The sequence below is a fragment of the Schistocerca serialis genome, chromosome 9 (genome assembly GCF_023864345.2).
Source record: "Schistocerca serialis cubense isolate TAMUIC-IGC-003099 chromosome 9, iqSchSeri2.2, whole genome shotgun sequence".
In the NCBI taxonomy this organism is placed as follows: domain Eukaryota; kingdom Metazoa; phylum Arthropoda; class Insecta; order Orthoptera; family Acrididae; genus Schistocerca; species Schistocerca serialis.
In genome coordinates, this window is record NC_064646.1 from 247837027 (window position 1) to 247859931 (window position 22905).

Here is a 22905-nt window from a genome sequence, read left to right on the forward strand (position 1 = left end):
GATAAAACATTTACATTTAAAAGTTATTGAAATAACGATTATTCATTGATGGTGTTAAAAATATTTGTTTTTAAAGAAATATTGAAAAATTGATAATGCATTTAACTGCATTAAAGTTACAACGAACTACATAATGAGGGGATTATTTAGGAGAGGACAGGCTGAGTGGTTCTGGTGAAGTAAGACGTGGGATATCAGTTGATCAAGAGGGTTGGTTTTTGGCAGTTGGTGTAATGTGGGAGGGTGGACGGTGGGGAAATATGGGATTTGTGAAAGGTGTAACTAAAATGAAGGACAATACATAGTTATGAAGAGGAATGGGCACAAGAGGACGAGGAGAGAATACAGAGTCCTGATAAGGGTGGTATAGATCCGGCAGGAAGGATAAATATCAGGGCGAATTTCTTTGTCTGAGAGAGGAGTCTGCAACGGCCTTGCCGCAGTGGATACACCAGTTCCCGTGAGATCATAGAAGTTAAACGCTGTCGGGCGTGGTCGGCACTTGGATGGGTGACCATCCAGGCCGCCATGCGCTGTTGCCATTTTTCAGGGTGCACTCAGCCTCGTGATGCCAATTGAGGAGCTACTCGACCGAATAGCAGCGGCTTCGGTCAAGAATACCATGTTACGACCGGGAGAGCGGTGGGCTGACCCCAAGCCCCTCCTATCAGCATGCTCCACCGAGGATGACACGGCGGTCGGATGGTCCCGGTAGGCCACTCCCGGCCTGAAGAAGGAATGAGAGAGGAGTCTGTTAAAATATATAGAGGATATAGAGAGTGTTTAGGTATGGATGTAGGCTGTCTCAATATAGGTGCGGCAGCATATCAGAGCTGGAAATTAGAGGGAGTTGTTGTGCAGACGTGTAAGATATACGGAAGTGTTCAATGTGTGTCAGGAGGGAGAGGTAAGGGGTGAGCTGGTAACGGATTTGTGTAGGAAAAGTTAAACGGATGCAGAAAGCAAAGTGGGATGTCTGGCGTTCAGTGGTACGGACACTGTGATGGAACTTTGGTCGGTCAGATATTCAGTCTACATCGACGCGCCTGAGGATGGTATGGAACAAAGCATTGTAGGCGTGGAATTTGATGGAGGAATGCAGTCCTCGTGTTTACTAAGTAAGTAGTTTTAGTCTGATGTGGAATTTTCTTTTAACTGGATAGGATGGTCATAAACGGCCATGAAAAACTCATAGTAAAGATGGAAGCCATGGGAAGTTTAAAGAGCCGCTAGGAGGTGAACTGGCTGAGATGGGGCTGGAAGGGCCGCTGATATTCCCGGAGGGTTAGGCAAAGGGCTAGGAAGGAGATGCGCATTGTACACATTTCAGTTCCAACTATGTCTTTTATCTTATTGCAAAGGGTCAAAAAAATGATAAAATAATTTTGTATTCTGAGTAGCGACGCTATGGCTGCTGTCACCTCAGCATCTTGATGGGGAATGAAGTAACCAGTCAAGTACAGAAAACCTGTTTTTGTTGACAGAAGTGGTGAAACCGCATTACGTGACGCAGCACGAGTATGACCTGTACGACGGAGCAGCGGGCTACGTGGTGGACAACGCCGCGCACTACCCCCACTACAGCTACTACTGAGGCGGCCAGGGGTGGCGGTCGGGGGCTGCACGCGAGTGGGCCTCCCCGCTCAAGCCACGCCACCGCGGCACATGCGTTACCTCATACAAGAGTCTAGACGGTGCTCGCTGTCCTAGGCCAGTAATTACTCGCGTTCTTACTATGTACCTCTTACATGTAAATACATATTTACATATATATTGTAACCAATATATTAAACAGCAAGAGCAAAGCTATAACAGCTGTGAGGTTACAGTACGTCTAGCACATTCTGCGTCGGGGCAATAGATAAACTTTTCACGTCGCACGTGTTTCTGTCATAACTACAAAAATACAATGCTCTAACGCCAGTCAAAATTTATGAAAAATGAAGTCCGTAACATAGTTTACAGGGTACAACATTTATTTAATTTCATAAGTGTGTAAAAACGTATGACTATAAATAAAAGTATCTCCTAAATATTTATAGATGGTAGTTTCCAGAACTACTGTGTAAGAAAAATTTATCCTTAAATTCTTCGCAATTATGTCATTGTAACAGCAATGTGTATACAGATCTTCTAAATACTGCTTTAAAGAAATATTTTTATTTTATTACAAATTTGTTGATAATTTCTGCCAGTAGTATACTTTTTGTGCAAATATGAATACTACGATAAGCATTATTTTTCTCTATTAGACTTTGTCTGTGTGTCCTTCAGCATCGCTAGTACGCACATGGTTCGATTCTCGGTGGCGGTAAGAACTTTTAATCTTTATTGAAAAACTGGCATGGCTTCCATTCAGCTATATAACGACAATTCAGGAAATACTGGACGTAGAGCAAGGGATTCTCTTTTAAAACCAGAAATCGGAGATCACAAGAGATTTCCGTCGACCACCATCCACCCAGAAACTGATGTCCAATGACAACTTAAGTGGAAAATAAATCAGTTATCGACTGGCAGCCCACGCCTGTACTAGTTCAGTTCAAAAGTCTGTTAATCAGTAAGTTTAATTAGATGAACCACCAAAGGAAGCTGCGTTATCCTTTTACTTGTTTATATTTCTATTTTGCTTTCTTGCAGTTATCATTATCTAAGTAACACAATTTTTTTTCTTCTTGTATTGCTTCTCGCACTGTTATTATTTTAATCAGCGGCAGAAATAAACTCATAGAACAGTACTCACACTCACCCAAATACACGATAATGACATGTGTAAATTTACATAACAGGAATCGTAGAGCAAGTCAATTAGTTGACTTTAGGATTATTTAAATATTTATGTCGTATGTTGAGGAGTTGTTTATTATTTGGTTGCATGGTAACGAAGTTTACAGAGTGGCTGTTCACAGTCTCTGAAAATAAATTTATTACTCCCACACGTCATTAAACATATACCCTCCATTTAGTAAGCTTATTGTTAGTTATTTAAAACTGATTGTCTGCTTATAGCCCACAAAGAGATCTAATAATATCGTAGTTTATAGGTTACATTGCCCTTTAAACAAGTAAGTAAAAAAGGATCAAGAAAATGTCAGAAAAAGTCGTTTAATTTCGCCTGAAAGAGCATTTATAGATACACCTTGTCACACAAAACAAAGTTTTTATACTAAAATTTCGACTCGTAATACATTTTATTTTGTTTTTTTTATTTTTTTTTATTTATTTATTGTTCCGTGGGGCCAAATTAAGGAGAAGTCTCCATGATCATGGAACGAGTCAATACATGAAATTCTAACACGATATTAGAAACAGATAAAATGAAATACAAAAAAAAACATATTCAGGTGACAAGTCGTAAGTTTAAATGAAGAAAATCAACAATGTAACACTGGAATTTGCTTAATTTTTTAGCTCTTCCAGAAGCCCCTCGAAAGAATAGAAGGAGTGAGCCATGAGGAAACTCTTCAGTTTAGACTTAAAAGAGTTTGGGCTACTGCTAAGATTTTTGAGTTCTTGTGGTAGCTTATTGAAAATGGATGCAGCAGAATACTGCACTCCTTTCTGCACAAGAGTCAAGGAAGTGCATTCTACATGCAGATTTGATTTCTGCCTAGTATTAACTGAGTGAAAGCTGCTAACTCTTGGGAATAGGCTAATATTGCTAACAACAAACGACATTAAAGAAAATATATACTGTGAGGGCAATGTAAGAATTCCCAGATTTTTGAATAGGAGTCGACAAGAGGTTCTCGAACTTACACCACATATAGCTCGAACAGCCCGTTTTTGAGCCATAAATACCCTTTTTGAATCAGAAGAATTACCCCAAAAAATAATACCATACGACATAAGCATATGAAAATATGCGAAGTAGACTACTTTTCGTGTTGAAGTGTCACTTATTTCGGATACTGTTCTAATGGTAAATAAAGCAGCATTTAGCTTCTGAACAAGGTCCTGGACATGGGCTTTCCACAACAGCTTACTGTCTATCCGAACGCCTAGGAATTTGAACTGTTCCGTCTCGCTTATAATATGCCCATTCTGTCTGATCAAAATATCGGTTCTTGTTGAATTGTGAGTTAGAAACTGTAAAAACTAAGTCTTACTGTGATTTAGCATCAAATTATTTTCCACAAGCCACGAAGAAATTATTCAGATTGTGAAGGGAGACGAAAATTTAATAGTCATGGGTGACTGGAATTCGAGTGTAGGAAAAGGGAGAGAAGGAAACATAGTAGGTGAATATGGATTGGGGGACAGAAATGAAAGAGGAAGCCGCCTGGTCGAATTTTGCACAGAGCACAACATAATCATAACTAACACTTGGTTTAAGAATCATGAAAGAAGGTTGTATACATGGAAAAACCCTGGAGATACTAAAAGGTATCAGATAGATTATATAATGGTAAGACAGAGATTTAGGAACCAGGTTTTAAATTGTAAGACATTTCCAGGGGCAGATGTGGACTCTGACCACAATCTATTGGTTATGACCTGTAGATTAAAACTGAAGAAACTGCAAAAAGGTGGGAATTTAAGGAGATGGGACCTGGATAAACTAAAAGGACCAGAGGTTGTACAGAGATTCAGGGAGAGCATAAGGGAGCAATTGACAGGAATGGGGGAAATAAATACAGTAGAAGAAGAATGGGTAGCTTTGAGGGATGAAGTAGTGAAGGCAGCAGAGGATCAAGTAGGTAAAAAGACGAGGGCTAGTAGAAATCCTTGGGTAACAGAAGAAATATTGAATTTAATTGATGAAAGGAGGAAATATAAAAATGCAGTAAGTGAAACAGGCAAAAAGGAATACAAACGTCTCAAAAATGAGATCGACAGGAAGTGCAAAATGGCTAAGCAGGGATGGCTAGAGGACAAATGTAAGGATGTAGAGGCCTATCTCACTAGGGGTAAGATAGATACCGCCTACAGGAAAATTAAAGAGACCTTTGGAGATAAGAGAACGACTTGTATGAATATCAAGAGCTCAGATGGAAACCCAGTTCTAAGCAAAGAAGGGAAAGCAGAAAGATGGAAGGAGTATATAGAGGGTCTATACAAGGGCGATGTACTTGAGGACAATATTATGGAAATGGAAGAGGATGTAGATGAAGATGAAATGGGAGATATGATACGGCGTGAAGAGTTTGACAGAGCACTGAAGGACCTGAGTCGAAACAAGGCCCCCGGAGTAGACAATATTCCATTGGAACTACTGACGGCCGTGGGAGAGCCAGTCCTGACAAAACTCTACCATCTGGTGAGCAAGATGTATGAAACAGGCGAAATACCCTCAGACTTCAAGAAGAATATAATAATTCCAATCCCAAAGAAAGCAGGTGTTGACAGATGTGAAAATTACCGAACTATCAGCTTAATAAGTCACAGCTGCAAAATACTAACACGAATTCTTTGCAGACGAATGGAAAAACTAGTAGAAGCCAACCTCGGGGAAGATCAGTTTGGATTCCGTAGAAACACTGGAACACGTGAGGCAATACTGACCTTACGACTTATCTTAGAAGAAAGATTAAGGAAAGGCAAACCTACGTTTCTAGCATTTGTAGACTTAGAGAAAGCTTTTGACAATGTTGACTGGAATACTCTCTTTCAAATTCTAAAGGTGGCAGGGGTAAAATACAGGGAGCGAAAGGCTATTTACAATTTGTACAGAAACCAGATGGCAGTTATAAGAGTCGAGGGACATGAAAGGGAAGCAGTGGTTGGGAAGGGAGTAAGACAGGGTTGTAGCCTCTCCCCGATGTTGTTCAATCTGTATATTGAGCAAGCAGTAAAGGAAAAAAAAGAAAAATTCGGAGTAGGTATTAAAATTCATGGAGAAGAAATAAAAACTTTGAGGTTCGCCGATGACATTGTAATTCTATCAGAGACAGCAAAGGACTTGGAAGAGCAGTTGAATGGAATGGACAGTGTCTTGAAAGGAGGATATAAGATGAACATCAACAAAAGCAAAACAAGGATAATGGAATGTAGTCTAATTAAGTCGGGTGATGCTGAGGGAATTAGATTAGGAAATGAGGCACTTAAAGTAGTAAAGGAGTTTTGCTATTTGGGGAGCAAAATAACTGATGATGGTCGAAGTAGAGAGGATATAAAATGTAGGCTGGCAATGGCAAGGAAAGCGTTTCTGAAGAAGAGAAATTTGTTAACATCCAGTATTGATTTAAGTGTCAGGAAGTCATTTCTGAAAGTATTCGTATGGAGTGTAGCCATGTATGGAAGTGAAACATGGACGATAAATAGTTTGGACAAGAAGAGAATAGAAGCTTTCGAAATGTGGTGCTACAGAAGAATGCTGAAGATTAGATGGGTAGATCACATAACTAATGAGGAAGTATTGAATAGGATTGGGGAGAAGAGAAGTTTGTGGCACAACTTGACCAGAAGAAGGGATCGGTTGGTAGGACATGTTCTGAGGCATCAAGGGATCACCAATTTAGTATTGGAGGGCAGCGTGGAGGGTAAAAATCGTAGAGGGAGACCAAGAGATAAATACACTAAGCAGATTCAGAAGGATGTAGGTTGCAGTAGGTACTGGGAGATGAAAAAGCTTGCACAGGATAGAGTAGCATGGAGAGCTGCATCAAACCAGTCTCAGGACTGAAGACCACAACAACAAACAACAAGCCACGAACTTATTTCATGAACTACATTATTTGTTACTGTTTCAATATTACACACAAGATCCTTCACTATCAAGCTGGTGTCATCAGCAAACAGAAATATTTTTGAATCACCTGTAATACTAGAAGGCATATCATTTATATAAATAAAAAACAGCAGTGGCCCCAGCACCGACCCTTGGGGAACGCCCCACTTAACAGTGCCCCATTGGGACTGAACATCACTACCACTCTCAATATTGCGGAGAATTACCCTCTGCTTTCTGTTCTTAAAGTAAGAGGCGAACCAATTGTAAGCTACTCCCCTTACTCCATAATGGTCCAACTTCTGCAGTAATATTTTGTGGTCAACACAGTCAAAAGCCTTCGTTAAATCAAAGAAAACACCTAGCGTTCGCAACCTTTTTTTAATCTGTCCAAAACCTCACAGAGAAAAGAGAATACAGCATTTTCAGTTGTTAAACCATTTCTAAAACCAAACTGAACATTTGACAGCAAATTATGTGAATATAAATTCTCCAGTAACCTTGTATATACAACCTTCTCGATAACTTTAGCAAACACCGATGGCACAGAAATAGGTCTAAAATTGTCAACATTATCAATGTCTCCCTTTTTATAATGTGGCTTCACTAGGTGTTTACGAAGATATTCGGGCGAAGAAGATGTAGGTGCGGAACGACGATTGGATATGGCGGCTGATACGACGTCTGCCTTCACTGCAGCTGTAAGAGAAAGAGTAAAAGCCTCCGTGTGCCTGTAATTAGCGTAAATTTCTTTGTGGTCTCTACGAGAGCGATACAGAGGGGTGTAACTATAACGTCTACTAGAATGGGGAATGTACTACGTACCACTACTTCCCTATGAGACAGGAAGTTACCCTCACCAGCTAATCTTCTGCCCCTGGACCTCAACGGCGTCAAGCTTCTTCTCCTTGAAGTGTTTCGGCGTCTAATTGATAGTTTAGTTAAATAAAAAGGCACAGTTGTAAAGCTACAGGTTAATGATACCCAGTAAACGCAGTTAATCTTGAATATGTTGCAGAAAAAGACACAAATGTGAGGTTGTCCTGTCACAAGCAGTGACTTGACAAGCTGCCAACTTGCTGCAGGACGAGGAATGAAACAGGAAGCATATAGGGACACAATGAAAACTAAATGAGAATACGTCCAGTCCCTAGGAAGACGAGGAAAGTTTAAGCAAGATTAATCCAGATACTGATAGACGCTAGCCATGAGTTCCGAAATACGAATACACAGACAGGGTCCGAATGAAAAGGCTTACCACATCCTGACCTAACAGAACCGGACAGTCTTAAGAAAAGGCTGTCCCCATTATAACGGAAGGCAACACTTGCGTATCAAAAGGTTCCCGTGGCCGACATGGCAGGGTGTGGAGGCGGTGTAGTTGTTGCAGCCCTGGTCCGGCGGGGCGGCACGGTCTCTTGGCGCTCAGCCTGGGCGCCAGTTCTGTGAATGAGGGAGGAATGAGTATGCCTCCTTGATGGCTTGGCTTCAACTTAAATTCGAAAGTCATGGACCAAAACGTCAAAGATGTTCGCCATCTTGTGCGCATTCTAAATCATTTAAACGGTGAATGCGGAAATTATTTTCAAATGGTTCAAATGGCTCTGAGCACTATGGGACTTAATATCTGAGGTCATCAGTTCTCTTGAACTTAGATCTACTTAAACCTAACTAAGGACATCACATACATCCATGCCCGACGCAGGATTCGAATCTGCGACCGTAGCGGTAGCGCGGTTCCAGACTGAAGCGCCTAGAACCACTCGGCCACACCGTCCGGCTGGAAATTACTTTACGCCCTGTAATTGATGGTACTCCATGGAGGCAAGCCATCCGTAGTATCTGTCGGCTGGGAAAGATTTATCTAACTACGTAAATTTATTGATTTAGTTTTATGAGTTATTAAATAATGGTCTATCTGGTCTGTAATTACTATCAGTTAACTCGGAATTTTTCAGACATCCCGCATCTATGATCTAAATTAGGGAATTAATCTTAGTCAGCTCTTTTCCTTTGTTATAGGGACTGGTCTGCACAAGTGTTGTGGCCACGCCACATATGTTGTAACGCCTTCAAAAAGTCTCTGTGCTGTATAACATTACTGGTACGATTCTGTCTCTGTTCGCTGGATGCCCTATATAAAGTTCCTAGTGCCTATCAAGATTACACGCAGCTTCTATCATCCCTCAATGCGTCCTTCGTCGATGGCAGTAATTCAGTTGTTCTCCACCAGCTGCTGCATCAAACACTACGGCAATCTACGTTATTCACGCAAACTGAAGTCTGTCTCGTGGTTCCGTGAACTGTTGTGACTTTCAAACTACATAGGAGAAAAACTTTGAATGATTAAGTGGATCTTGTACCATGGTGCCCACACTTGTTTGTATATTATAAAAAAAATGGTTCAAATGGCACTGAGCACTATGCGACTCAACTGCTGAGGTCATCAGTCGCCTAGAACTTAGAACTAATTAAACCTAACTAACCTAAGGACAGCACACAACACTCAGCCATCACGAGGCAGAGAAAATCCCTGACCCCGCCGGGAATCGAACCCGGGAACCCGGGCGTGGGAAGCGAGAACACTACCGCACGACCACGAGATCCGGGCTTGTATATTATACTTTTATTCACCATTGCATCTAGATCTGAAGGCATTTCAGTATTGACGGACAGCCACAAGGTTCCTGGAATCGACATTATTACGACACCAAAAAGCCACACAGTATAAGACACACAGTATTGTTTGCCTCACATTATTGACCCACATACCAGAAGATGAAAACTTCAGTTAATAGTATCGATACTTGCAGAGAGCCAAACGTGACTGCATTACATCCTATGCCTGATAGGTCGGCGGGTCTCCTCACCCCAGCCCTAAGATTAATATCTTTGTAACTTCGCATTTAACTTCATGCATATCCATACAGTCTTGCTGATGATCAGTTTCACAGTACGAGCCCAACTTATTATTATTAAATTGTATTTATTACAAATCTCTATTATCATTGCTGTCTTTTTGTGATAACTTGGGTTTCACTTTTATGTTTCAAATCGTGAACGTTTCTAAATACGATTATTTTCACAACTTTAGTTGTTCAGCAGCTGAGGCTACGGCATACCCTACAGCCAGCGCTCGCTGCTTTCAACGTACGTTTCCGTACCTGTTAACCCACCCAATGCTGGCCACCACTACACTGACAGCTCGTAGCAGTCCCGTGCGCTACTTCTTCTCGCGGAAAGTGTCCTGACTCAATGTAATAACTTTTAATACAAACTGATCGAAAAGGAACATGCCCTTTCTAACGGAAACATCACGCGGGTTGCAATATACGACTAGACTAGCTGACAGACCCGGAATTGCTCGGGCATTCAGTTTGACAATTTTCTGTTAGAAACGAAAGCAAGAAATGAACTATGTTTGCTGTGTAATAGCCAAAAAACTCATTTCCATGTAATACTGAAAATGCTTAAACGCTTCTGAAATTATTTAGTAGATTCTGTATGAGATGACCCTGGACAGTTTCTATAAGCTGGGCGCAGTTGCTTCGCGTGCCTATAACGCTGTTTTGTAAATGTCTCTATGGCAACGCCTCTTCATAGCTCTAAGTCCGCCTCGATAGCTGAATGGTAGTTGGCCTTTGGCTGTGCTGCGGTGAGGACGCGCTGTTTGTGTTCCTGCCGCGGAGCGAGCGCTCGTGTTGTTTACATAGTACTCGGCAGTTTCGCGCGTGCCGTACTCAGCATATAGATCACTATGGCGCACCAATACAGAAAATCGACGCTCAAATTTACGTTCCGCAACGAATTTGCACGGCCCAAAGCACTCGAAGTCGAACGATTTCTACGAGAAGAAGTTAAAATCCCAGCGAGCGACATTCTCGGCATTCACTTGTCCATTGTGAGCAGTATCGTATATGTGAAGATCATCAACGACGCAACATGTGAACGGATCCTTCGGGACACGAAACAGGGCCTCCGTTTCTGCCATGCTGATGGCAATGTGGGGACTGTGCACGTCGATTATTCTGGCATGGGACTTCGCACGATCAGAATTTTCGAACTTCCTTTCGAACTACCGGCGGAGGACGTCGTGACAGCGCTGCGCCCCTACGGCACGGTCCATGATCATATTGCGGAAAAATGGACGCAATTCCAGACATATCCTGTGCTGAACGGCGTCCGCCAGGTCCGAATCGAACTTAAACGACATGTCCCTTCATATCTGACTATCGGTGGCTGCCGTGCCATCGTCATCTACGATGGGCAACCGAAGACCTGCTCTGGTTGTGGGAAGGAGGGACACCTCAGATCAGAATGTATGCAACGTCGCATCACTCAACTGCCGCCGGCTGAAGCGGACCCGCCATCGCAGCCGACGCTGCTTCCTGTGACTTATGCAGCAGCCCTCACGACAGCTACCACTTCACCACGACAGCCGACATCCACTGCTATGTCGCGGCTCCATGCTCCAATACAGGGCGATGATGCCACACCCGTTCCACAAGCTACGGATTCAACTCCGATGCCGCCGCCTCCGTCGACGGATAACAACATACAGGAAGATAGCATGGCCGTCGATTCGCTTATTGTGCCTACGGCTGCCTTTGTGCCGGAACGTCGTGAATCTTTGCCATCGTCTGACGCAGAAGAACACACCAGGAAGCAACGCTCTCCGAAGCGACGGAAGCGGAGGCGTAGAGCAACTTCCGAACGGGATGCGACACCGCCTCCAGAGGATGACGATTCCACCTTCAATGACGACGCTACCACAGAGGCAGCCGCCATTTGCTGCAGTGTGGCACCATCGAACGATACTGAGGACCAACCACATATATCTACAGTGGCACAATCGGATGCCGAGATGCAGGACAGATGCTGCCCACCACCTTCTGGAGTGCAAGCACCAATGCCGTGTCCTAAGGACGCTAGGGAAGCCGATCTTGCTTTCAGTTCCCCGACGTGGGCGGATGACCACGACGACGAAGGAACCATGCAAGCTACGCCAACAGGGCCCACGGCGTTGGCGCCGGCTCTCTAGAACAGCCTGCAGGTGAGGTTTGGGGGGATGCGGAGGTGTCAATACAGTCAGAAGCGTCATAGGTAATTCCAGTCTTAATGAATAACTTAACACCTGCGGTTCGTCAACAAGCTTATCGTATCGCCACGCTTAACCTCAACACGATACGAACGGCAGTGAAGATCCAGTTGCTGCGTGAGATGCTTCGTTCTTCGGATGTTGACATTGCCCTGTTGCAAGAAGTATATATAGCGGCCCTCCCCGTTTTCTACGGTTATGTGACATATGTGTCACCGGCGGACCGGAATGGCAGCGGTACGGCAATACTAGTGCGCGACGGCATTGCCATCGAAGAAGTGACTTACCTTCCGTCAGGAAGAGGGCTGGCGATCACAGCACTGGGCACGCGCATCATTAACATTTACGCTCCATCAGGAACTGACCAACGCCGCGAACGATCGCTGTTCTACTCGGAGGATATCGCCCCCCTCTTCATCAGCCGCGTCGATCAATATATCTTCGGCGGCGACTTTAACTGTGTGCTTCACCCCAAAGACCAAGTCCCACATTTCTCGACTTGTCAAGAACTTCGGCTCCTGGTTCGAGACCTGCTTCTTACCGACACGTGGGAGACAGTGCACGGTGACCGTCCCGGGCCGACATACCTTACTAGTCACTCAGCCAGTCGCCTAGACCGCATTTATGTCTCACGAGCTCTAGCGCCGGGAGTATTGGACGCCGAACGTTGGCCGCTTGCCTTCTCCGATCATAGCGCTTTCATATGCACACTCACTCTACAACAGCAGCGGATATGGCGCAGCCGAGGACCCTGGAAGCTGAATGTGGCACATCTTCAAGCCCCGGAATGCCGTCAGATTATCGCCAACACTTGGCTGGATTGCGAACGTCGTCTTCCCCGATACCCATCGACTCTAGCATGGTGGGTGGACTGTGCAAAACCAGCTTTTCGGCGTGTGCTGACACAATTCGGAAAAGATACCGCAGCTTGGCATCGTCACACATTGGACTTTTATTACACGATGCTTCGCGAACTCGACAGCCAACCACCATCTCCAAACCGACAAATGGAAAGCCGCCGAATTAAAGGTAAAATATTGTGTCTTACGAGGAAACGTTTGGAGGGGGTCGTAGTGCGATCGCGACGTCAAGACCGAGTGGAAGGAGAAAACCCGTCTATGCATCACATCGTGCTCGACAGCCGCCGACGCCGACAGCAGCTGATCACGGACCTCGTATTGCCGGGTGGTAGGGTCGTAACAACTCAGGCGGCGGTTACAGAAGCCTTCGCAGATCACTATCGCCGGTTTTACGACGATGTGAATACAGAGGACGAGGGAGCGGACGATCACGACATACTGCAGCACGTGTCGCACACCCTCGACAATGCAGCAGCGGCGACGCTTTTAGGTGGAATTACACGAGACGACATCGAGGACGCGCTTAACAAGGGAGCACTCAACAAATCTCCCGCGCCAGACGGACTGCCGCTCGAGTTTTATCGTACTTTCCGCGATCTCATGATGCCCCGGTGGATCATCATGTACCAAGAACTGATGACCCCTGGTTCCCACGTGCCACCTGCATTCGTGGAAGGTCTCCTTATACCGATACACAAGCCTTCCAGAGGTCGGACGGTCGAGGACTACAGGCCCATTACAATGCTTAACTCGGACTATAAAATCTTCGCCCGATTACTCGCCAACCGCATAAAGAAGGTTCTGCCCCTGCTCCTCTCAATGGAGCAAACGACACAGGGCGGAGTGACCAACATGCAAACGGCAACCAGTGAATGCAGGGATTTAATAGCCATCGCCACATCCTGTCGCCTTCGAGCTGCTCTGATCTCTATTGATTTCGACCACGCCTTCGACAGAGTTCACCACAAGTTCCTTCTGTCCGTAATGGCCCGCATGGGCTTCCCGCCTGACTTTATCGACATCTTTCAGCGCCTTTTCCGTGGAGCTGCATCCCGTGTACTGGTGAATGGACGGATTGCGGGTCCCTTTCCGATCCGACGGTCAGTTCGCCAAGGATGCCCACTCTCCATGATTCTTTACGCGATCGCACTCGAACCACATGTCGGAGGGTTGAAAAACAGGCTCTCGGGCATTTCATTGAGGGATCATACCTTTCAGTGCCGAATATATGCTGATGACCTTCTATTACTTGTCCGATCTGATGACGAGGTACGCTCGGTGATACAATGGGTCAATCGCTATGGTTTGGCAGCGGGCAGCCTCATGAATGTGGCCAAGTCGGCAGCGATGCCGATTGGGAGAGGTCTACAGGAGGACGCTTTAGCCCCACTCCCACTAGTTAACAAGATCCGGTTCTTGGGCATAACATTTACACAGGATGTGCGCCGCACGGCTGCCATGAACTATGCACGATTACTACAGGCAATACGCACAGAAGTTCGCCGGAACTTACTTCGACGGATGGACCTCCTACAGCGTGTGGAATACCTCAACCTTCACGTGGCGACTAAGATGATCCACATGGCCCAGGTCCTACCGATATCGACAGCGATGGCACACAGACTGCAAGCAGCGTTTGGATATTACCTTACCGCCGGACACCTATTCAAAGTCCGCTACGAAACACTCACCCTCCCTCCGCTTGATGGCGGACTGGGACTTATAAATGTACGAGCGAGGGCTACAGCATTATACTTGTGCACAATGATGAAATTGTGGACCTACCAAGATGCTTCCCTTACGGGTCGTTTGTTAGAGGAATTGCTGCCGGCGTCTCTTATGCCACCTGTCACGGTTGCACACATTACACCCTCACTCTCGCACCTCTCGGCATTTATTCTTGAGTATAGTTACGTGCACCCAGACCTTCCCAACACTCGCACTCCCAAGGCGAGAGACTTTTACAGACTGCTGCTAAGGTCCACACCTCGCATTACAGACTGCTGCTAAGGTCCACACCTCGCAATGTGATTGAGAGGAAGAGCCCTACGACCCTATGGCCTGCAGTGTGGAGAGCGGTCCAGAAGTCGTTCCTCCCCACGCGGGTACGAGCCGCGTGAGACCAGGTGGTGAACGGGAAGATTGTAACACGACAAAGGCTGCACGCTATTGGGATGGCGGATTCCCCCCTTTGCCCACGTTGCCACCTCGTGGATACTGACGAACACCGTTTAACATGTGGATCGGCGTTAGAGGTATGGCTGCTAGTGCAGAAGATCCTCGCCTGCTACCTCCGTATCGCGCCTCGCACAATTGAGCCACGGCTCCTCCTTTGTCCAGAGGATACCTATTTCCCACCTGCGAAGACTCACGCTCTCACATGGTTTAAAGGCATGTCCATATACTACCTCTTTCGAGATGATGAGAAGATGGTGCTTGATTACTGGCAATTTCTCCAGGACAGTCATAGCACACTTGAGTGTACACCCCGATACCGACAACTATTTGCGAACTATTTGCGCAGTGTCTTCGATAACCCCCCTCACAGTTGGGGAGTACCGGGCAGAGGATGACCGCCTTCATGGGGCTCCACACGCTGCGAAATGTTGTACCAATTTGGAACATGGAATCTGTACGCAGACGGGCCATGCACATGGAATGGCGTGCGGGATTTGGTTACTTTTTTCTTTCTTTATTATCTATCATCACAGTCTTGGTTTCAAATTCTATTTCATAGTATAGAAGGAACTCTTGTTCTGTTGTTGCTACGGAAGTACATTCTAATTTTGTTTGTCAGAAAAAGTCGGTAGAGCACTTGCCTGCGAAAGGCAAAATAAAATAAAAATTAGGTAGCGTTCAAGCCCCGTAATCACTGGATCGCAAAAAAATAAAAAAAAATAAAAATGGTCAGCGTGACGGACTGCTGTCCTAAGGGGCTCGGGTTCGATTCTCGGCTGGGTCGGGGATTTTCTCCGCTCGGGGACTGGGTATTGTGTTGTCTTCATCATCATTTCATCCCCATCCGGCGCGCCAGTCGCCCAATGTGGCGTTAAATGTAATAAGACCTGCACCAAGGCGGCGGGACCTGCCCCATAAGGAGCCTCCTGGCGAATGACGCCAAACGCTCATTTCCGTTTCATTTCATTTCTCTATAGGCAGCTACAGGAGTATTTTACTAATGAAGAATAAATGCGTTTAATACTGGATGCATGATGCGGCATTTTTTTCCATAAGACTCGGTCTTTATGACGTGATATCTGTCGCCGTAAGTACTCGGAACACAACTGAGACCTGATTTAGGACACTGACTACAACCATCAATTCTGCCTCAAAGTACGTCGAAATTGGGCCTTATTCTGAATTTGAGCAGAATAAATGTGTGTTTCGCCTGTGGCCTAAGCTAGCTGAAAACGGAGAACTTCTATGGTGGAAGTAATAATTTACGATAACGATGTCTCTGGCGATGTATGTCTCAAGTACTGCATTTGCAACGACTTATTTGAAACGTTGAAAAGTTCTTACGGAAAAAATTGCAAGATCTGCTTATGTATAGATCGTAGCTCAAAATAGATCTGAGCACTATGGGACTTAACATCTGAGGTCATCAGTTCCCTAGAATTTAGAACTGCGAACCTAAGGACATCAAACACATCCATGCCCGAGGCAGGATCCGAACCTGCGACCGTAACAATCGAGCGATTCCGGACTGAAGCGCCTAGAACCGCTCGGCCACCGCGGCTGGCTATCGATCGTAGCCCCTGATGAAAATACGTAAATTGAGCACGTTTCGTATGAAGCAAATGTTAAGGTTCAAGCTTGGAGGTAATACACAGCTGATGGAATTAGTGACCAATAAAAAAAGATGTAAAACAATAAATTCGCAAAGAACTAACTTACGGTAAGTCCAGTACGATGTACAACTAAACAAGACATAGAAAATTAACCGTCATGTATGGATGCAAACATCTGAGTAGAGCGTTTAACGTAGCCTCCGAATATCGTCACCCACAATTCATTGTAATACATTTACAGGCTTTTGAAAAATAGCGTTGTGAGTTTTAGAATCTGTTTGTAAGTCCCCTCAATTTCCGGATGGTTAACTCAGGAATGGGTACCGATCACTATGGGTTCCGCTGAGATCGAATGAAGAACAAAGATGTATCATTTTCACGGCATGTCCGAATGAAAAATGCAACGCGAAAAGGACTCGATTTTACATATTCCCAAAACACTCACGTTCGTGTGAATACAACACGAATGCTCGCAGCTTGCTGCAATCCATTAAACTGAAAGTTGCTAATCGAATGCACCTATATCAAATACACAAGGGTTTAATTCAGTTCTGCTCGATGTGTTGGTCGGGCAGAGAGAGCTTTCTGCTTAAACCGCCTGAGGCCTACAACCGAGAAATATATGTGCATTGCTCTGACTGGCCGGCAACCGTCAAATTTTTAGCTTCTTCATAAGAAATACGTGCTCGTTCCTGTTACAAAGATGGTCGCTCCGCAGATATAGTCGGCTAGTGATGGAATATCTATTAACTGACTTACACATGGCGCGCGGTGCACGATTTATGAAAGACGCTCACTTCACAGCGACCGCCTTTCAACGCAAATATACAGGCGATTTAACTTCAGTAAGAGTATCGCTGGCAACTTTTACACCTTCAAACGATACTAATTAACTAATCATGATGCAAGTCAGGTATTCGGCTTGGCGCCAATAGTAGCTTCCATGTAACATCCCTTAAAATAAGTTCAGTAGTGGAACGTAAGGAGACAAGACGATCATTTTCTTCACGTAGTGACACAGTGGAACTGTACTGAACACTGACCAGAATTTAGGCACATGAGATCCGTGCTGACCACCAGGGCAGTACCGGGACAATACATATAGTTAGAAAATTATCCTAGTGCTCAATTTAAAAAAAAAAAACACTATAAAATGTGTGAAACACAGGCTTTAAGTCTGATACCACACGCGGCCAAGGATTTAGTGACGAACAGAAGAATTTACAAAAATATGTTTTCAGAGGAGGAGTAGGCACAAGTTTCTACGAATCTCAGGAGAGAAGTGCATTGAAACGAATGGGACGGTTATGCTGTTTTCATAGGTTTGGAGGAATATTGGTTGGTTGATCTGGGGGAGGGGACCAAACAGCGAGGTCATCGGTCCCGTCGGATTAGGGAAGACATGAGAGGAGGACGGCCGTGGTCTTTCAAAGGCATCATCCCGGCACTTGCCTGAAGCGACTTAGGGAAATTACGAAAAATCAGGATGGCCGGACGGGGGGTTTGAACCGTCGTCCTCCCGAATGCGAGTCCACTAGTCCACTATGGTAACCACTGCGCTACGTCGCTCGGTGGAAGGTTAACTGACATCAGTAACAAATTTTAACTAGCAACAGAGAACAGTCTGTACAAGAATCGCAGGAGGATGAGATACACTTGTAAGAGACCTGGAGACACCGGAAGATTCCAGTTAGATCACACCATGATCGGAAAGAGATTCCGAAATCACAAATTGGATTGTAAGGCGCCCCCAAGGGCAGATATAGGCTCAGATCACAATTTAGTAGTGATGAAGCGTAGATATAAGTTCAAGATAATCATACGGAAGAATCAGTATAGCAGTAAGTGAATACTGACGTACTGTGGAATAATGAGACGTATTTGAATTTCGCTAAATGTACTGTAAGGGAAAAAAAATACTCTCCAAGAAGGACGCATCACTACGGGAAAGAAATCGGTAGATATGATGTACATGTACAGACAAACGAATTATTACAGCCTGTAATCTTACCCTCCCACACATCACTATTAAATTTCTATGTCTCTAAAAGTTTCGAAAGCTCCAAGAGGCGTAAGGTACATAAAAGAAAAACTCTTCATTTTCTCTTCTTGTTGTTGGCTCCAGTTCTCGAATCTAGGGTACATTCTTGCGGCTGAAATTTTGACTTACTGGGTTCCAGACGACTAAATAACTGATGAAGTACTATCTGTTGCCATGCTTTTCTTTTGTTTTGTCCAATTCTTGTATATCACGCAGACTTTACAATTTTCACTTCAAAACACAAATTACATTGTTGTTGACAGGATTAGAAAAATACGTACGTTTCCATCAGAGGCATACCCATTACTACTTACATTCTACAGTACTCACAATATTCCAAAGAGTTTATAAAGCAAAATAGTTAACAAACTTTCTTGAAAAAATAAGAATCATCGCTGAAATATATCATTATTTTGTAAATGATCCAGAAATAAATTTTATAATTATTGTCAGATTGTGCAAAGGAATTTTAAGTATGCCAGATATTTCGTAATTTCAGATATTTCTAAAAGAAGAATAGTTTTAACTGTACGTACAGAGTACTAACAAATTTATTTCTTTTTACACATTTTAGCCCGAAACATAACACAACGTATCCAAAATCAAATGAAGTTCATTCAGTTAAACAGCTGATATAATGTTCACATACACAAGGATCGATAGTGTATATGGTATTGGTTATTTCTATATAAGAAAAGGGAATGTTAGAGTAGGGTATCCCATTACAAGCTTCAGAAAAACTGGACGATTTATTCAAGAGAAAGAGCTTTACAAATAGAGCAAGTCAATAACACGTTGACCCACCTTTGGCGCTTAAGCAAGCAGTTATTCGGCTGGCCAAAGACTGGCAGAGTTATTGATTGTCCACCTGAGAGATATCGTGCCCAGTTTTGTGCAACTGACGCGTTAAATCGTCAAAATCCCGAGATGGTTGGAGTGCAGCGCCCATAGTGCTATATACGTTCTCAATTGGGGAGAGATCTAGCATCTGTCTCTGGCTAATGTAGGGTCTGGCAACCACGAAGAGAAACAGCACAATCCCTCACCGTTTGCGGACGGGCGTTATCTTGGTGACATATATGTCTAGGATGGCTTGCCATTAACGGCAACAAAACAGGGCGTAGAATGTCGTCCAAATAATGCTATGTTGTTGGGTGCGGCGGATAACAACCAAGAGTGTTGTGCTATGAAAAGAAATGGCACCCCGGAGCATCACTCCTGATTGTCACGGCCTATGGAGGGCGACAATTGGATTGCTATTTCACCGCTGTTTACAAAAACGTCTTCGGCCTGGAATCCCACTGACTGGAATAGAATTCAGTGATGAGTCTCTAGAAAGTGCATTCACAGATCTTAGAAAGACAAACATAGGTACAAGGAAGGTAACTGCGAAGAAGTCTTGGTAACAGAGGAAATACTTCAGTTGGTAGAGGAAAAAGAAAGTACAAAAATATTCTGGAAAATATAAAACAGTAATGAAGCAAACAGGAAGTGGAGGGAAGCGAAGGTGAAATGGATGCAAGAAAGGGTGAAGAAAACGAGAAAGAAACGAAACGAACTTCGGAATGGCTGACACAGCATACAGAAACCTCAGTACAACCTGCGGTGAAATACGAGGTGCATTCTAGTTCTAAGGCCTCAGATTTTTTTTCTAATTAACTACTCACCCGAAATCGATGAAACTAGCGTTACTTCTCAACGTAATCGACCTGCAGACGTACACATTTTTCACAACGCTGACGCCATGATTCCATGGCAGCGGCGAAGGCTTCTTTAGGAGTCTGTTTTGACCACGGGAAAATCGCTGAGGCAATAGCAGCACGGCTGGTGAATGTGCGGCCACGGAAAGTGTCTTTCATTGTTGGAAAAAGCCAAAAGTCACTAGGAGCCGGGTCAGGTGAGTAGGGAGCATGAGGAATCACTTCAAAGTTGTTATCACGAAGAAACTGTTGCGTAATGTTAGCTCGATGTGCGGGTGCGTTGTCTTGGTGAAACAGCACACGCGCAGCCCTTCCCGGACGTTTTTGTTGCAGTGCAGGAAGGAATTTGTTCTTCAAAACATTTTCGTAGGATGCACCTGTTATGTAGTGCCCTTTGGAATGCAATGGGTAAGGATTACGCCCTCGCTGTCCCAGAACATGAACACCATCATTTTTTCAGCACTGGCGGTTACCCGAAATTTTTTTGGTGGCGGTGAATCTGTGTGCTTCCATTGAGCTGACTGGCGCTTTGTTTCTGGATTGAAAAATGGCATCCACGTCTCATCCATTGTCACAACCGACGAAAAGAAAGTCCCATTCATGCTGTCGTTGCGCATCAACATTGCTTGGCAGCATGCCACACGGGCAACCATGTGGTCATCTGTCAGCATTTTCAGGTCGTCATGCAGGATAGTGTGCACAGAACCCACAGAAATGCCGACTCTGGAGGCGATCTGTTCAACAGTCATTCGGCGATCCCCCAAAACAATTCTCTCCACTTTCTCGATCATGTCGTCAGACTGGCTTGTGCGAGCCCGAGGTTGTTCCGGGTTGTTGTCACACAATGTTCTGCCTTCATTAAACTGTCGCACCCACGAACGCACTTTCGACACATCTATAACTCCATCACCACATGTCTCCTTCAACTGTCGATGAATTTCAATTGGTTTCACACCACGCAAATTCATAAAACGAATGATTGCACGCTGTTCAAGTAAGGAAAACGTCGCCATTTTAAGTATTTAAAACAGTTCTCATTCTCGCCGCTAGCGGTAAAATTCCATTCTCCGTACGGTGCCGCCATCTCTGAGACGTATTGACAATGAACGCGGCCTTATTTTAAAACAATGCGCATGTTTCTATCTCTTTCCAGTCCGGAGAAAAAAAGTCGGAGGCCTTAGAACTTGAATGCACCTCGTAAAAGCAAGAGTAGAAACACTAGAAGTGCAATGGCAATTCCACTTTTAACGGCGGAAGAGAAGGCGGACTGGTGGAAAGAGTAAACTGAAGGCTTATACGAGAGGGAGAGATTGTCTGATGTGACAGAAGGAGAAACTGGAGTTGACGTGGAAGACATAGACGATCCAGTACTAGTCAGAATTTAAATGAATACAAAGATTTGAGATCAAATAAGGCACAAGGGATTCATAATTATTTCATCGGAATTCCTAAAATAAAACGTCTATTCGGTTTGCTGTTTAGAAACTATGAGACTGGCAAGATACCATCAGACTTCCGGAACAGTATCGTCCACACAGTTCCGAAGATATCAAGAGCCGACAAGTGCGAGATTTACCGCTGAATCAGCTTAACAACTCATGCATCCAAGCTGCTGACAGTGATAACATACAGAATACATGATTGGAAAAGAAAACTGAGGATCTGTCAGATGATGAGCAGCTTGGAGTTCGGAAATATAAAGGTACAAGAGAGGCAATCCTGACGTCGCCGTTAATAATGGAAGCAAGAGTGAAGAAAACTCAAGACACGTTCATTGGATTTGCCGACCTGGAAAAAATATTCTACAATCCAAAATGGTGCAGGATGTTCGAAATTCTGTGAAAATAGTTAGCTATTGAGAAAGACGGGTAATGAGCAAAATGCAGTCCCCTGCTGACATGCAGGGTCCATGTATTCATGAGGTTGTCTCCATCTGCTCGATACAATTTGAAACGAGACTCGTCCGACCAGGCAACATATTTACAGTCATCAACAGTCCAATGACGGTGTTGACGGGCCCAGGCGAGGCGTAAAGCTTCGTGTCGTGCAGTCATCAAGGGTACACGAGTGAGCCTTCGGCTGTGAAAGCCCATATCGTGAACGTTTCGTTGAATGGTTCGCACGCTGACACTTGCTGATGGCCCAGCATTGAAATCTCCAGCAATTTTTGCGAAAGGGTTGCACTTCTGACACGTTGAACGATTCTCTTCAGTCGTCGTTGGTCCCGTTCTTGAAGGATCATCTTCCGGCAGCAGCGATGTCCGAAATTTGATGTTTACCGGATTCCTGATATTCACGGTACACTCGTGAAATGTTCGTAAGGGAAAATCGCCACTTCATCGCTACTTCGGAGATGCTGTGTCTCATCGCTTGTGTGCCGGCTATAACGTCACGTTCAAATTCACTTAATTCCTGGTAACCTGCCATTGTAGCAGCAGTAATCGATCTAATAACTACGGCAGACACTAGTTGCCTTACATAGGCGTTGCCGACCGTAGCGCCGTTCTCTGCCTCTGTACTTGAATAAGCATGCCTACAGCAGTTTCTTTGGCGCTTTAGTGAACAAGATTCTAAGACTTAGAACAAAGGGCTCGGATTAAAATGAGTGCAAGACGGGGATGTAGAACATGTATTGAGAGTAAACTGAAGAAAGGCGAAACTAATTAGAGAAAGCTGAAACGAGAATAGTGAGAAGCTTAACATCAAAATTGATTATCACGAAGTAGATCAAGGCAAGGAATTTTG

At 44.4% G+C, this 22905-nt stretch overlaps 1 protein-coding gene across 1 annotated transcript in view; it reads left to right on the forward strand.

The window, feature by feature from the left end:
- Window positions 1-2411, forward strand: part of LOC126418935 (cuticle protein 19-like) — a 38682-nt gene extending 36271 nt beyond the window's left edge. Inside the window, exon 4 of the mRNA XM_050085970.1 lies at window positions 1485-2411. Coding sequence (XP_049941927.1) covers window positions 1485-1594 — 110 coding nt within the window. The 3' untranslated portion in view covers window positions 1595-2411. The remainder of the gene's footprint in view (window positions 1-1484) is intronic.
- Window positions 2412-22905: the final 20494 nt, after the last annotated feature.